Genomic DNA, 15,937 nt, shown 5'->3' with positions numbered 1-15,937 from the left:
CGGATATGTAATACACCTCCACTGGGGCATGATTGCTTGTAATTATCGAAATCACTTTTTTCCTGAGAGAATTAAGTCATCACGCTAAAAAGATACAAGATTCTGCAAGATACTGAAAATGAGTTTATGTGGCAGTATAGGCATGTGTGCTTATCAGCAATCTCCACCACGCCGGTTTACGCACGCCCCTTATATCCTCAGTGCGTCTTTCGCCTTGCTCGCTCTCTGCGCAGTGAGGCGGTTGGCGAGCTGCGTGATGCATTTGTTTGGAGTTCTGGTTTCTCGACAGTTTGGAGCCCGGATTTATCCCTGTGTATTATTAACGAGCACGAAATCTGAGAGTGGGGCCTGAATGCACATGTGGTACTGTTAACGCAAGCGCTTCTTATTTTGCTCTTTAGAAGTGAAGAATAGTTTAAATAACTCTGGGATTATGATGGGCGAGACGAAGAAACCATCCGGATTATTCTAACCTTTGCACTATAAGAAAGCTGCGGTGAAATTTGCCAGCCGCATCCCGGTACACTGCGGATAAGGAACATAGCTCGCTAAATGCGTCTACTCGTCGACTCTCACAGAACAATGAGCAGCGGTTCTAGCAACTTTCTGCTAGTTCCTATACCGGAGTATCCCGTTCTGGACTGTGTGCCGAATAAGACCGTGAAAATTGTGGTTTTAGGTGCTAGTAACGTAGGCAAAACAGGTAAGCATTGCGCTGATTTCCATAAATATGCAGAATGCTGCGATATATTAACTTGTGAAACACCTATCGGTACTAAGTAGGTCTGAATCTTAGACACACCGCTAAAGCCTTTTCACCATTTTATTTGGTCACCCCATAGTCCACGTTTGAGTCAGTCTGGAGAATATAAAATTGCAAACATCAATTAATGCGTGACTGTGACGTGCTGGATAGCCTACTTCAGACAGAAGTTTCATGAAATATAAGTACGAGCTGGCATTTAAATATAGTGAATATTTAAAGTGGATTTCAGATATAATCGTTATAACGTACAACATGCGGATGATCCGTATGTTCTTAATTAGTTGCACAACAATACCGTAATCTTAAAGGTAACAGCTAGATGAATACATTCAGAAAAAACTAACGTTATATTAATTCCAAAATTGGAGAAAGTCGACGTGGCCGCTAGGGGGCAATAAAGGGAGAAGAGCGATTGCCAACTTTAGGCTCGCTTGTCAAGGCGTCTTAATGTCTCTCTGTTGGACAGATGTGTTCAAGTGTTGTTTTTCGGTGGATGTTAACTGAGTACATTTTTTCTTTCAGCTTTGATTGTGAGGTTTCTCACCAAGAGATTTATAGGAGACTATGAAGCAAACACTGGTGGGTACATCTTTTATTCTTGATCACATTGAAATATTGCTGTAATTTTATGCATTGAATTTCAGCAAAAGAGCTTCATTTTCCTCTCTGTGCTTTCTCTCCATCAGGGGCCCTGTATTCAAGGAAGATTAATCTAGATGGAGAACAGGTATCTTTACAGGTCCAGGACACACCCTGTGTTGCTCTGCAGGTAAATCAAAACCGATTCAGACAGAATAGATGTATAGGCAGAGGAAAATCCACTGTCAGAAATATACTGCTTTCCTACTTCAGACAAGTGTTAAAACTATGTTTTTTATCTGTATTCCTTTCATCACTAAGTTTTCCCTCAGCTCTGGGATTTTCTCATTCCTCAGAAATGGTTACGACAACAGCGGGGGGTTGTTCAAAGGCCCGGCCAGTAGACGGGGAACGTAGCATGGGAGATAAAGAGGATGTACTGCTCCCATAATCTCTGCGGAGGGTTAAGAAAAAAGAGCCGCAAAGGCCACACATCGTCTGAAACAGCCTTCTGCTGGTATTCAGTGCTGGGCCACAGAGGCTGTGTTGTGGAATTATCAGATGGAATGAAAAGGGATAAATTTGCTTCCCTTCACTTCCGTTGGGACACGTTTGTTTCCGTTGTTGTTTTATTATTTTGGGTCTTCTTCTTCTGTATCTCCTTAACATCTCTTCATTTTCTTATTCTCATCTTCATCTTTGTTTTTCTATAACCTCATCATCCTCATTGTCATAACTGTTGTTTTATTTTTCTGTATCATATGCATTGTATGAAAAAATAAATCATATTAGTGATTTATACACTATCTCATAGTGTATCATAGTGTTTATATTTTGGCCCGTATCACATTGAGGTTAATCTGACTATGCAGATGCAGCACACGAGAGCATCGTTTTCCTCTGTTTTCAGCTTTCCTTTTGAGGTCAAGTGGACGTCATGCTCTTTATTCCCAGAACAGAAAGCACACAGTCCTTGGTGCTTTATTTCATGCTTATTGGAGCTCATATGCCCGAAATAAATGTAGTACCACTGCCAAAGAAAAGGACCTGCAGTTCCACAAAAACTGGACTAAATCCAGCTGTATTTAAGACATGACTTTTAGTTTCAGAGAGGGCAAAAGCATCACATAAATGCGCTTTGGTCATAACAACCATCCTGTGCATTGCAGGGATGTGCAATGATACTCTCTGACGAGGGTCTGTGAGACCCACATGGTTTGTGTTTGAATTTATTACATGGTCTTTATATATAATAGTATCTTTCTCTCTCAATTCCTCCTTCTCTTTCCCTCTGACTTTCTTTCCATCCCACTTCCCTTTCTTTCTTTCTGTTTCTCTCTTTCCATCCCTCTCTCTCTCTCTCTCTCTACCCATCCCTCTTTATCTCCCTCTGTCACAGGATGATGCTGAGGGGCTGTACTGCCAGGAGCAGATCAACCGCTCCATCTACTGGGCGGATGGCTATGTTCTGGTGTTCTCCATCACAGACCACAGCAGCTACCGCACCATCCAGCCGCTCTACCAGCACGTGCGCCGCATCCACCCCAGCGGCAACATCCCCATCATCCTGGTGGGCAACAAGAGCGACCTGCTGCGGGCGCGGCAGGTGCCGGCCGACGAGGGGGAGGCGCTGGCCGCTGAGCTGGGCGGAGCCTACTTCGAGGCCTCCGCCCGGGAGAACCACGAGGGCGTGCATGCCGCCTTCCTGCACCTGTGCCAGGAGGTGAGTCGGGCGCTGGGCGGCAGTAACGGGGAGAAGAGGCGCGCTGGGCTCCACCTGGCCAGGCCCAAGTCACCCAACATGCAGGAGCTGAAGAGGAGGTTCAGGCAGGTCCTTTCTTCCAAGGTCAAGTCTTCCACCACCCTGTGATGTCACTTCCTGGGAGGAGGGACACCTGCTCCAGACCGGGGGCCCGGGCTTCAGATCAGCTCAGGTGGACCCCACTGTATGTGTCACCAGGTCATATTCGTCACTGAAAGTGACAACGAACGTCGAACTAGACTGACAGCCCAGCCCAGTATCAAGACTGTCAAGGTGGACCTTCTGAACAATTGAAACCATACTGACAGGCTTTCATACGCTGAATTTGCATTCTGGGACAGCAGCTGTTATCCTTGTCACGGACAGTTCAGTTTCCTGTCTGTGGATCACTTGGGACACGGAGAAAGGCCGCATCCCCTCCCCTCCATATGTCTCCCTCTGGTTTACTGCCTCATGAAAGTAAGAAGAGTTCAAACTCCGGTTAACCAAAGAAGCAGGAAAGAAGAAGTGAAACTTTCTCTAATGGGAGAAGCAGCTATTTCATCAGCAAGCTTCATATTTCTCTAAGAGTAAGAATGTCAGTGTCTGAGCTTTATTCGAGGTTTATACAGGGTGTCCCTCATATATTGTCTCAATGGGAAATACACCTTCAGTGTTTTTTCTGATGCAGTTGGAACAACATGTAATGACTTATATGAGTGAGAGCTTTCACAAAAGTTTATGCGACTGTCCAAGAGAAGGCAGAAATGAAATTTGGCGCACACTACAGAATTTCACAGTTGTCATCACAAACAACATGTGCTGCTGGGTGGATGCTTGCAGACTTTGGCCCGTGCATATGTTTGGAAAACTTAATCAAATGTGTGCAAGCAACAAGAGGAGACATCCATCTGAAATCTGTTTCAGTTCTAATGTATTAAAATACCTATGAGACCAGAGTTCTGGAACACCCTGTGCAAACACATTGTTGCTTGATTCTGACTTTCATTAAATTACCATTGCGGCTTTTTTCAGTGTGCCATAGCAGCTGTCATGGGTGCCTTCCTGTCTTTCCAGAACATACAGTTCTTCTGGACGCGTGCCATCAGGTCATGGTTCTGGTTCTGAGTTGAATTCTTAATGGGTAACTCATCCGATCCAAAATTTCTAAAAAAAAAAAAAAAAAAAAATTGCCTAGTTTGGATATTTCACTCACGGAGGAAATCTAGAGGGACACCACAGCTGTCCAGAAAATTCCCATGGCTTCAGTGATGATTTTTCCCTCAGTCACCCTGACCACTCTGTCACAAGCTCTCCATGCATTCAACATTCAAAGCAATGGACATGATAAACTCATTAGCAAATCCAGTCCTCAGATAACCTATTTTCTGGTTAATAAAAGCTTTTATATCAGATGCAAGACTTCCCCTATGCATGTTTATTGATGTCCCCCTGATTTTTTTTTCCTGTATATTAAAGAGTCAAAATGTGCCTGTGATTGATAGTTGCATGGGAGCAGTGCCTTCAATGGGTATGGAAGCTCCCTAGGGTGTCATGTATCTATACCATAGTTTTCTTGATCTGCTGCCATGCCAGGAAATGTCTGTCAGACCACTTTACTGGTCGGGATGCTTTAGTTCTGCATTGAGCCTGTTTTCCTCTTGAGCAAGATAAACTGACCATGACTTCTGTTTCTCATGGCCTGCCGCTGCTTTGAGCTGCGTGTTACATTTAATGCACTGTGGAGGTCACGGAGAGCAGAGTGCTTCTACGGGGGCCCCCAGGTCTCACCCGCCCATTGCACACGAGTCCCATGCGCCTCCACTCCGATAGAGATGCACTCCGCAGGATGGCTCCGTGGAGGAGGAGCATTCCCCTCCTTCTCAAAATGGGCTCGTCAGCCTCCACTCTTGACTGAAAAAATCAAGCAAGCTCCTTAATTAACAGGAAAATCTTCTCTCGCTGGGTCTGCACATTGCAGCAATGCATAAGGCCTGTTTAAGGCTTAAAGGAGTGTGTGATACTGTGCAAGAATGCGGCCTGCTTTTCCATCTCATAACGATATCCTCCCCTTTCCTGTGCCGCCCACAGATCGCAGCCCACTCTGACCAGATTGCTTCTGGTTATTTTCCTGTGTTATTTCAGTGCCTTATTTCTTATTAAAAACTGTCATTTCTTAATTGTTTATTTCCTTTTCAAAAATCAAATGAAATGTCATGTTTCTTAAGGAATGGAATGAATCTCATGCTTATTTTAATACTTTGGAGCTGTATTTTGCAAACTGGAAAATTAACATTTCTTTTTCACTAGCATTGACTCTTTTTTTTTTTACAATCTATCAAAAAATAACTAAGGATAATATGTCTTGGTTTTCAAAGAATACATAATTTCAAAAGTTGACTGCCTTTTGCTCTGATCCTAGATTCTGAATGATAGTCCTATAGAAGGTGTGTAGTTACCTCGTTTGAACAAATTCTGGGTATGAAATATGATAATAGATGAATACAACTTGTCATGAATTGCAGTAGTGAATTTTTCTCCATTCCAAGAGCATGTAGTGAGAAGACAAAATGAATGATTTCCCCATTGAGTGCGAGCTTGTAACTGGCCCACAGAAGCTGCACTCAGTGCTGAAAAACTTTTAGTGGTTCTTCTGTATGTGGAGCTAGCACTACCCCCCCCCCCCCTCCACCACCCCACCCCCGATCACTGCATCGTGGGAAAGCTGATCTGTCTGTGGGATCCCAGGGGACTTATGTGTTCTTCTGGACTGTTGGCTTAACTTGGTCTGGAGGGAAAAAAAGTTGAATTTGAAAGCTTAACGATTCTTAAGAGCAGGCGCACGCGTGTTTCTACATGTGCGTGCACACACACACACACCGGTGTATTGTCTGGGAAACGGGGAACACGTGAAAGGCATTTCTTCTCCCCAGGTAAGCAGCCAGTGGGAATGTTTCTATGGCTGTTCTGTGAGAGGAGCAGCCTCTCGCCTCGTCTCCCAGATGAAGAGAGGCGAAAAAGACACCTCTTCTGGTGCCCTGGACTCCAGCACAAACTACCCCCACTGCGAAGCCCATCCCGTGTGGAATTTTCCACCCAGACACATATCACATTCTTCTCCCGGGGCCGGTCCTAATTGATCTAATTGCTTCTAATTGCTCTGACTTTGCTGCAGGTAACGGTGGTCATGAGTTTTTTTAACCCCCATTGCAGGAATTTTTATGGTGAGATGGGAGATGAACTATGGCTGCCCTTTCTACACCAAACCATTAGGATCAGGGCCTCTCTGATTGGCAGTGCTGTAACTTTCACAGGCATCTGCAGTTCGTAAGACTGGCGGTTCTCATACCGCAGGTCATGAGAGTAGTTGAGGGGCACTGTTGACAGTTTCCTGGGGTGCGGATACTTTTGAAATGTTGCTGTGGGTAGATTTTTTTTCTGCTAGTCGAGCTGTTGCATGCATGTGTGTTAATTACATAAATTATAAAATGTAAATTTTCCTGATTTAAAATCCTATTATTTACATGTCATTGGCGACTGGTTGCCAATCAGTGCTGTTTGGCTCAGTCATGTGACAGCTCAAGGCAGAGGTTGACTGTAAGAACTGATCCCAATCAAAAGGAAAATCTGCTAATTATGGGCTAATCCTAGTCTTAATCATTAGGGAGAAACAAGCAGAACAGACCTCAGATCAGCACTTAGAGACAAATTCCGCTTACTCCCAGGGGACACACCCCTCACTTGGCAGAGGAATGCACATGTAATGGAAGAGACAGACAAAGCAACAACAGGTTAATAGATGTATCAGTCAACTGGACAACATTTTCAGAGCTATACTTTTCTTTTTGATACTCTCTCATAATACAAAACAATCACTAATACTGGTCATGATACAGATATATGTTCTTTTATATATATATATATATATATATATATATAGATAGATAGATATAAAGTCTTTTTATGATATTATTTTACTAACTTACAGTTTTGCAATACATCTGGCAATGGAAGCAATGCTATTGGCCTTCAGAAGCAGTGTTTACGGTTTGGCAAGGGCTCATCTGGGCTGATGGAACTGAGTTTTTTTATGGGCTGGTTTTATTGGTCATTGGGCTGGTTTTGGGCTGGTTTTAATTGGCCATTGCACTAGTTTTGGGTGGGTTTTAATTGGCCATTTCACTGGTTTTGGGCTGGTTTTGATTGGCTGTTGGCCTGGCTTTGTCATAAAGACCTGGTGACCTTGCTCACAAGATTGGAAAAAACAAATATATTCTGCATCATGTCCCCTCCATAGAAATTCACATTAATTGACCTAAATATTGCACTAACTAGTGTAGATGCAGTTACGCTGACATTTCATTTACCGAAAAAATTCTCAACATAATGTGAAGCCATTGTGAACATTTTATGATAATATGAAAAATATGCAGTTTTTGTGGGATGGGTTATTAAAAAAAGGATTGGCTCGTTAAGCGGGTTAAGGTCTTGGACTCTGTGGTGTAAGACGGCTCTGTGCATGCCTCTACAGGAGAGGGAGGCCTTGCTGGGCACAATCCATGGCAGGAGTGAGGAGCCTCCCCTCGTTTCAACGCTCAGACCGAGTGTCTCATTACCATCTGGATCCACACAGCTCGCAGCAGGAGCACCAAAATCTGCCTCCCGCTCGCGCCTTTCAGAGAGCCGCCGTGGGGCCGGGAGGGGCAGGGATCCAGCTGCCAAGACGCTTGGGCTGTTCACGGTGCATTTCAGGGCTGGTTATTTGGTTTCATGGAGACTATCGAGTGGAGATCAAGTCTCCCAGCGCTTACCCTGCAGGGCTCCAGAAAAATGAAATGCATCTGATGTAAAAGAGAAGGAGACAAACATCTGGCAAACAGCTTCAGCTGGGGTGGAAAAGCTTTAGTGCGTGGACCACCTTGGATTACGTGCGTGACTGTAAGTGTGTGTGTGTGTGTGTGTGTTTAATGATTTCTGCAGGGAGCCTTGAATTGGCTGAGGATTGCTGTTTGTGAAAGGGGTCACAGCTGACGACGGCAGAGAAGGCACGGGGTGATGAAGTTTTGCTGGGGCGAGCTCGTCTGACTTTTACTTTCTGGGGCCGACGTGTGGCAGACAGCTTTCTCCTGTCTTGTGGTGCAAGTGTCCGCCACAAATGAGATCACTGGCGCTTGAGAACAAATGACTTCCTCTGCTCTGATAAAGCATGTCAGGATCTTGCTCCCAGAGTAAAAAAAGAAAACAATTTGGCTCGAGGACAGTGTGTGCAGAAGGTGGAAACCATTTGCTTCTCTGTTTATAACAATGTAAATGAAGGAGAGGGCATGGCAGGTGGGTGGGCCAGGACATGGTGGAACAGGGCAGGACAGAGCAAGGTGGGGCAGGTGGGTGGGCCAGGACATGGTGGAGCAGGGCAGGACAGAGCAAGGTGGGGCAGGTGGGTGGGCCAGGACATGGTGGAGCAGGGCAGGACAGAGCAGGGTGGGGCTGTCACGGTTCAGAGGAGAAGGATGGGGAGGGGCAGATGGATGGGGTCATTCACTCAAAACACATTTTAGTTAGAGATGTGCTGACCAAGGAACAGTTACTGTTTATTTGTTTGTGGGTTTTTTGTATCTGATGTTTTGGAAGTCCTGGACCTTCAAGGTGAAAACCTTCAGTTAGAAGGGGAGAGTGGCTGCTCACACCTCTGCTCTGAAATCCACCTTCTTAGCCAAGGTCTCCTCTGTTGGGTGCTTGAACTCTTGCACTTGTTCTCAGAGTTCTCAGAAATACCCTTCTCTTCCACACATGGTTATCATTGTCTGTGTTAATGCCTACATCATCACGTGCTGTACACTGAGAATGTGGACATAGTTAAATGAAAGATTTATCCTCACCATATTCTTTGCTTTCACTCAGTCCATTCAAGTTCTGGGCTGCACTGGGTTATTGCAGGGTTTTGGAATGTTGACTGAATCAAAGTAAATCCGTGACCCACGTAAACTATTCTGACACAATAATACAGTTGAATGCTAGAATAATCTGATTCAACTGCCAGAGTTTATCTGGGCTAAAATTAGCCCCGACGCTGATGCGCAGGGGAAATGGATTGCCATTTTTAGCATCAGGACCTCTCCCTATGCAACCCCTGTAAGCGTCCGGAATGCTGTCGCTCACAGTCTCCCACAAAAGGCCTCGCCCAGACATCCATTTGTGCTGCATGCCTTAAAATGAGCTAATTTTGTGATTAAGCAACTTTCGAATATATATTTAAATTGTTCACAGCTAACAATGACTTTACGCAACGTTTGTACTTTGCCTAAATTTCACAATGAGGAGATTCATAGAACACGAGGCTGCAGGAAATGGCTTCACTTTAGGGAGTGTGTTCTCTCCAGGAGCACTGATATGGATTCTTTCTTCATCCCTTGTGATCTGGTATTGTCCGTTGGTTGCCACGGCAAACAAACAAACAGGACTGTTTCACTGCGCAATCTGTTGGACATGAGCAATTTGTTTAGCTCCAGTGACTTCCCTGAGCAGCGGTGGGGTGGTTTGATGTAGTGTGTTTCAGAATCAGCAACAACATGTTTGAGACAGACGTGGTGGAAAGCATTTGCACTTTCACATACTGTTCTTGTTACTTGCTTGTAAAGGGACATGGCGTTCATTAACCTATTTAAAAGTTCTGGAGCCGCACAAAAGGTTGTGCGCACTGGATTGTGTTACTAATAAGAGAATATAGCCACAGTTCTAAGCATGTATGTCATAGTATATGCAGCATCATGTCCTAATCAGGGAAGGGAATGTCTGAGTAAAGGTTGCATGCAACTTTGCAGGGGGCCAAATGACATTTGAAATTGGCTGCCACTTACACTTGTGGTCCATTTACGTATCACCATGGAACTATGAGTCTTTATTAATGAGCACATAAGGATTGACTAACAGTAAATATATTATACCTTGTTTGTGTATTACAGCACAAGAAAGTCTATAGATGTATTGGCTTACATTGGCCATGTTCTTCATTGTGTAGGGGCTTCTGCCAAACTAATTTAATGGAACAACAGAAAAACATCACTCACATTTCCTGCACATCGTTCCAACTTTTCATGAGGACATGACATTTAAAAATGTTCCCAGTGAAGAGAGGAACATTTAAATTTCATCCATCTATGACTTTTTTTCAATCTGCCTTAAACAGGCATTTTGTCTGCAGGCATTTTAACAAACCAGTAGAAAGATGGAGCAAAGTCAGATGAGAACTAACAGAGTGCCTACACAGCCCAGGTGCTTGTTTTACTTATCAATAAAAAAATTAATAAATGGCATCTGCTGTTGTGGGGACAGATTTTATGGTTCAGATAAGGTAGTCTTCACTCCGCCAGAGCTTCCACATAATAATATCATGGCCATTGCCTTGTTGCTTCCTGTTCCTTCCCCCCCTCTGTTAAACAAACACTGACTGAAGGAGAGAGTAGGGACGGGCAGCATATGTTTACGTGCTCTGCGGCTCGGAAGCATTTCCTGAGCAGACGACAGAGTCTGGCAGAAACCAGATTTGATTCTTTCACAGAGGCCTTCCTACCCTTGCCAGAATTTTTCGCGCTCTTCTCCGGAGTTTCCCACCATCTCTTCATTCCCACAGTGCTAGAAAGTGGAAAAAGGAGTGGAGGCACTTGGAGACGGTGTGTGTGTGTGTGTGTGTGATGACAAAGTTTGGGGGATGTGCTTGACAGATTGCGGTCCCTGCTCAATCTGTAAAGCATCAAGCTGTTTATACCGTGTGCCGTTTTTATGTGTATTGAATTACAGCCACTGCCCCCAGCTCCCCAACCCCACCCCGCCCCAACCCCAGGCACCCCCTTGCAAAGGGAGATTCGGTGAAAGTGAAATCCCTGATATGCACGTGGCAGTGAAATTATTCCTCAGCATCCCCCCCTCTCTCTCTCACAGCACCTTCCATCCCCCTGCAGTGAAGCGGAGCTGTAAGCGTCCTGAGGAGCCTTAGGCCCAGCCAGCCCCTTCCCTCTGGACTCTTTAAGAGACTGTTTAGGGAACTAAGTTAAGTTTGGAATTTGATTGCTTCTGTCTGTATCACCTAGGGGCACAATTGCATGTGAGGAATTCTCTGGTTACATGTTAAAAAAAGAATGAAACAAGCACTTTTGGTACCATAGAGATGTAGCTTTCTTTTGTGTTATCAGAATCACATGCTCAAAGCTCCATGTAGATGACAGAATGCATAGTATCAGGCAACAGCTTGGTGTTAGCTGAATTTTGGTGGCTTGCTGATTTTGAGTTTGCCCCTGAGACGAGAATAGGTAGCTATCAACATTATTTGGAAAACTTAGCAAAGTAGCTGGCACCCAGTTATAATGAAAGACAAGTTAAATAAAGTAAGCTTATTCCTAATCAAAACAATACAATAACATTTAGCTAGCCAGGTAGCTAGCTGTAATGCAGCATTAGCTATTGTGAGCTGTCTCAGGGCACTTTTTACACTTTTTACTCATATTAGACATATCTAAAGAGCAACATGAATTCATCTAAAAAATAAAATACCAAAAATGAACCCTACTCTACTGTACCTCCTTGCTACATTTGCACAAAAGTGTTTATTGAAGATCTTGTCCATTATCTTGCCTTTTTTAATGACTCTAAATTGATCTGTGGCTCCAAGGTAAGTGGTGGAGGACCTTGGTTCCCTTAGGGGATGATTCTGGATCAGATTCAGCTCCTTTGTGCCTTCTTCTTCTGTGGAAATATTGGAGCGTCACCACTTACTGTTAGGAATGCAAAAATCCCCCACATTTCATATTTAAATCCACCTCCCGAGTGAGCAACCAAATACCTCCAATTCCCTCAGGTTTCACATGTGCCACATGCTATCCATTTATACAGCTGGAAATTTACTGAGGCAATTCTGGGTTAAGTATCTTGCCTAAGGGTACAACAGCAGCTGAACTGAACAGCAGTTGAATTGAACTGCCACTACCCCACACTGCTGCCAATATTCATATACTAACCACAAAAGGTAGCACAACTGAGTAATGGGATTATACATGTAATTATATATGAATGTGAATATAATATGTAAAATAAATGAACGTAGAGAGTGGGAACAGAGAGGGAAGCTGGCAACAGCTGCTGCTTTTAGTGAACATTTGAAATAGTATATGGTAAATCAGCAAAAGACAAGGGTTTCCTGGAATGAGTTGGGAACAGATAAGATGTTGGAACTTGTCTTCATCCATGTGTCACTCATGCACAGTAGGTCTTTTAGTCAGGGCTCAGCACTGGAACATTACCATGGCTGTTTAGTGATATGGTCATCACCTCAAACGATCTGAATATGCAGCAGTTTGGATGTGTCTAGTGTGTGTGACATCACAGTATCATTACTTTTTACATATTTCTTTACTTTTGACATCCAGAGGTGAGGCATTCTCGAGGGGTAGTGTGAAAGCTGCTCTAGAAACGAGCCTCAGCCTCTTGGCCTGTTTCTCTTGGCAAAGGCTAAGCGTTACGAAAGAAAGGAGGTATTGGACAGCACGGAGCGTGTGAGTGTGTCAGCATAAGAGTGCTTAATGTGTGTGTTCAGTGATAAATGGACTTCCTAACATGGTCTTTCCATTTGGCCTACAACGAGGGACCCCTGACTAAATATTCCTCAGGTAACTTCTGCTTTAACTCTTACTCCTTCCCTCTAATTATATCTCCTGCTGTCGCATCTGTGCCTGATCCCCCCACTCCTGGATCCACATCATTGGCACGAGGTGAACTTCATTGCCTTGGCTTTTTCTGACACACCCACTGGACCCGCGCTTAGTGTCTGCTTCGGGCATCCATCCATTCGGCAGAGGGATGCAGGTGCTGATTCCTGTGGTTGACAGTTAAAGGATTTCTTCTGTCTGTTTCCCTCTCTCACTTCCCTTTACTTCTAGAAGTTTAGCTGCAGACAGCCATGGAAAGTCATTCTCTGGCAGAGGGACAAAGTTCATACAAGGGAAAGAAAAACATGATCATACTGTTCTTAAGGAACAAGAAACCAAATAGAGACAGAGAGAGAGAAAAAGACAGAGAGAGAGAGAAAGAGAGAAAGAGAAATGACGCAGATAATACAATTGATCAAATTTGCCAAGCGTGACGTTCTCCAAATGAATTTTGTTGTCTCTAAATATTGCACAAGCTTGTCAAATAGTTGGGGGTGAGCAAGCTGCGGGCAATGAGGAAAATTGGTCTGCATTCAGGATCTGTGTTTTATGGTCACATTTAAGGTCCAAATGAGAATGCTACTCATGTCAGCGAGAGAAGACCCAATGTTGCACTGCCCCCTGGACTTGAGAAGAGGTACTACAGATACAAAGTTCTGGGCTGTTGCTGAGGAGCTACCTGATTCAGCCAACTGAGATGTCAAATTTAATATGTATTGGCGCTTTCTTCTACTTCTCTAATGGCAAACCTTACTGCATTCCAGATGTCAGGGATCTCAAAATGAGGTGTTAAAGGTGGAATAAGTTGAATAAGTGTTATTGTGTGAATGGAATCTTTAGCTGTGTGTGCCAAGATAAATTCGAAAATATGTCTGTACATCACAAAATGGAGTCAAAACTTTACCTGCTACAAATTCCTCTACTACTAATGGTAGAACTGTCTCTTAAAATGCACTATTAGTGATACTGTTAGGCTAATAATTACTCTGATTCCTATCACTTCATTTTTAACTGTGATCATTACTTCATTGTTATTATGCTACAGATGCTTGGTGAAGGAATGACTTTATTACTAGACCTTAAAGTTGTAGGCAGGTCTTCATCAATATTATATAATATTGAGTTTCTGGGCTTATAATAGGTAAGCAATCATAACAAAACAAGCTGATACTTTCTCTCATGAAATACAAAATACAGGAAATACATATACAGGTTTAGATTTACTATAAGAGAGCAATACCAAGCAATAGTGCAGGATAGATCTCATAAAATAAAGAACAAATAAATTATTTATATTCTTTAAAATAAAACAAATAATGATTAAAAGATTTAAAATCAAATTGTTTCATCACTGTTCGCACATTGTTCATCAGGTGAAGTGACTAAATAACTCCATCGCCAAAGTATTCCTTTCCCTAAATCGTCTTTATAAAAGAGAATTCGTTGTACATTGACCCTACCTGGTCAAATAACGGTTTAATAAAAAAAGAGCTCTTCTCACCAAGTTTATACAAAATTTTTCATAAGATTTTCAGTTACTATGTATGCAGACTGGGAGACGGGCAAAGGCGGTCACATAACTTCCACTTTAACAGGTGGTAAAGTGCTGTGCATTAGAAGAATACGAAGAAGAAGAAATAGAAAAAGATGCAAATCCGTGATTGTACAGTCCACCCCACCCTCCATGCTGAAGTTCGTGCCACATACTGTAAATGCTGTGAACTTGTAAAGCATGTAGATGATGGCATTGCAGGAGCCTAAATTAGCAATCTGTCCAAATAAAAATATTTTTCAGCATGGTAAGTACAGACTGAGAAGTAGCACTGAAGGGCTATAGGTGTTAGTCCGCGCACGTGATTTTGAATACCGCATACCGTTGCGGAACCCGCACATGCAAAATTATTCTTCTGTTATTCTCATTATTCTTCCAGCTTTCAATGGCTCTCGGTGTTGTATCGCGTTATTAAGAACTGTGATGCACAATCGGGATTGTCGATGGGATTTAATGTAGCTAATCTTTCAGGTCACTTGTTCTAGGTCGATAGTGCCGTGATACATTTGATACTGTGTAATTTAAAGGAGATTAGGCGCGTCACCAAGAGCGCTTCTCACCTGGGCCCGCCTCCTAAGTTTAGGAACCCTCACCTAGATTGCTTTTCTCCCTTTTCCTACATTTGTACATTAACATGCACTCATTTACGCAGCTTGCTTTATCTAATGGGCCGTTTCATCTTGTCATGGCAAACCTATAGAAGCTGTCAATGCTAGTAAACAATCAGGCGTCGGACTGGACTTGGCGTTATCCTTGGGAGTAACATTGATTGAATAATGAGATTGTCTCGGCTTTACCGGACACATCACCTAGAGGAAGAAAGCGCCTGGTATGCTTCTTTTTCGGCCCTACATGGTAAGTGAATATCTTTTCTTTTATTTACTGACACTTATTTGCATGGGATATTCCCTATTTAATGGTATAAGTTACCTGTTGGCATGATATCACTGAATACAGAATCATATATTTGTATAAGACGCACAGTAATATTAATTTATTCGTGCTAAAATATGAGCTCCTGGATGGGCTGGTACATTACTGTCCTATTTTCATCAAAAATTGTTTTAGCTCTAAATAATTGTCAGATGATTAATTTTGTAAATTAAATATCTGCAAATATGCTTTTGATTGTAATTGTAAAACTGCTCTGTAGTTTGTGTTGGTTTACAGTCATGTTTGTGTTATATTGGCATTTTCAGTCTGTCCACAGATACATTTGATTTGCTGGTCAGGAATTCGTATTGGAACCGCTCAAGAAGCGGGGCTGTATTGAGATAATCCATAAAAATATAAACGTGTAGCTTTGCATCTTGCTATGTGACGCCATAACTGCCATATAACCTAGCATGGGTATGAGTGAAGTATTTTTAGAAATGCATATTCATTGTCCTCGGTGTATTATAATTTAAGTATATTTAACTAAGTAAATAAGATTTTGACAGAAGTGTGATTGAATGGTTGCCGCCAGAGTCCAGGGCCGAAGTTTATAATGGATCTTGTGCTAGGAACATATTTGTGTAATGGGTGAATTAACGTTCCTTTTGAAGTTTGATTTACTTTTAAAACCTCTATGGAATGCTCAGTTGGCGCACTGCTTGAAG

The 15,937-nt window shown here is 43.0% G+C and overlaps 1 protein-coding gene across 1 annotated transcript; it reads left to right on the top strand.

Annotated features, from left to right (window-relative positions):
• Positions 1-239: 239 nt before the first annotated feature.
• Positions 240-5,225, top strand: rasl11a (RAS-like, family 11, member A). The gene is made up of 4 exons (XM_036548208.1): positions 240-703; positions 1,289-1,345; positions 1,453-1,535; positions 2,745-5,225. Exons 1-4 carry the CDS (start codon positions 553-555, stop codon positions 3,213-3,215), a joined length of 762 nt encoding a protein of 253 aa, XP_036404101.1. The 5' UTR covers positions 240-552; the 3' UTR covers positions 3,216-5,225.
• Positions 5,226-15,937: the final 10,712 nt, after the last annotated feature.

This window comes from Megalops cyprinoides, chromosome 16 (genome assembly GCF_013368585.1).
Source record: "Megalops cyprinoides isolate fMegCyp1 chromosome 16, fMegCyp1.pri, whole genome shotgun sequence".
Taxonomy (NCBI): domain Eukaryota; kingdom Metazoa; phylum Chordata; class Actinopteri; order Elopiformes; family Megalopidae; genus Megalops; species Megalops cyprinoides.
Note: the sequence above shows the minus strand (reverse complement) of the source record. Positions and strands in the feature narration are given on the sequence as shown.

Coding starts and splice junctions, on each gene's coding strand:
- rasl11a (XM_036548208.1), top strand. CDS start 553: ATGCGTCTACTCGTCGACTCTCACAGAACAATGAGCAGCGGTTCTAGC. Junction 704..1,288: donor TAGTAACGTAGGCAAAACAG/GTAAGCATTGCG, acceptor TTTTTCTTTCAG/CTTTGATTGTGAGGTTTCTC. Junction 1,346..1,452: donor AGACTATGAAGCAAACACTG/GTGGGTACATCT, acceptor TCTCTCCATCAG/GGGCCCTGTATTCAAGGAAG.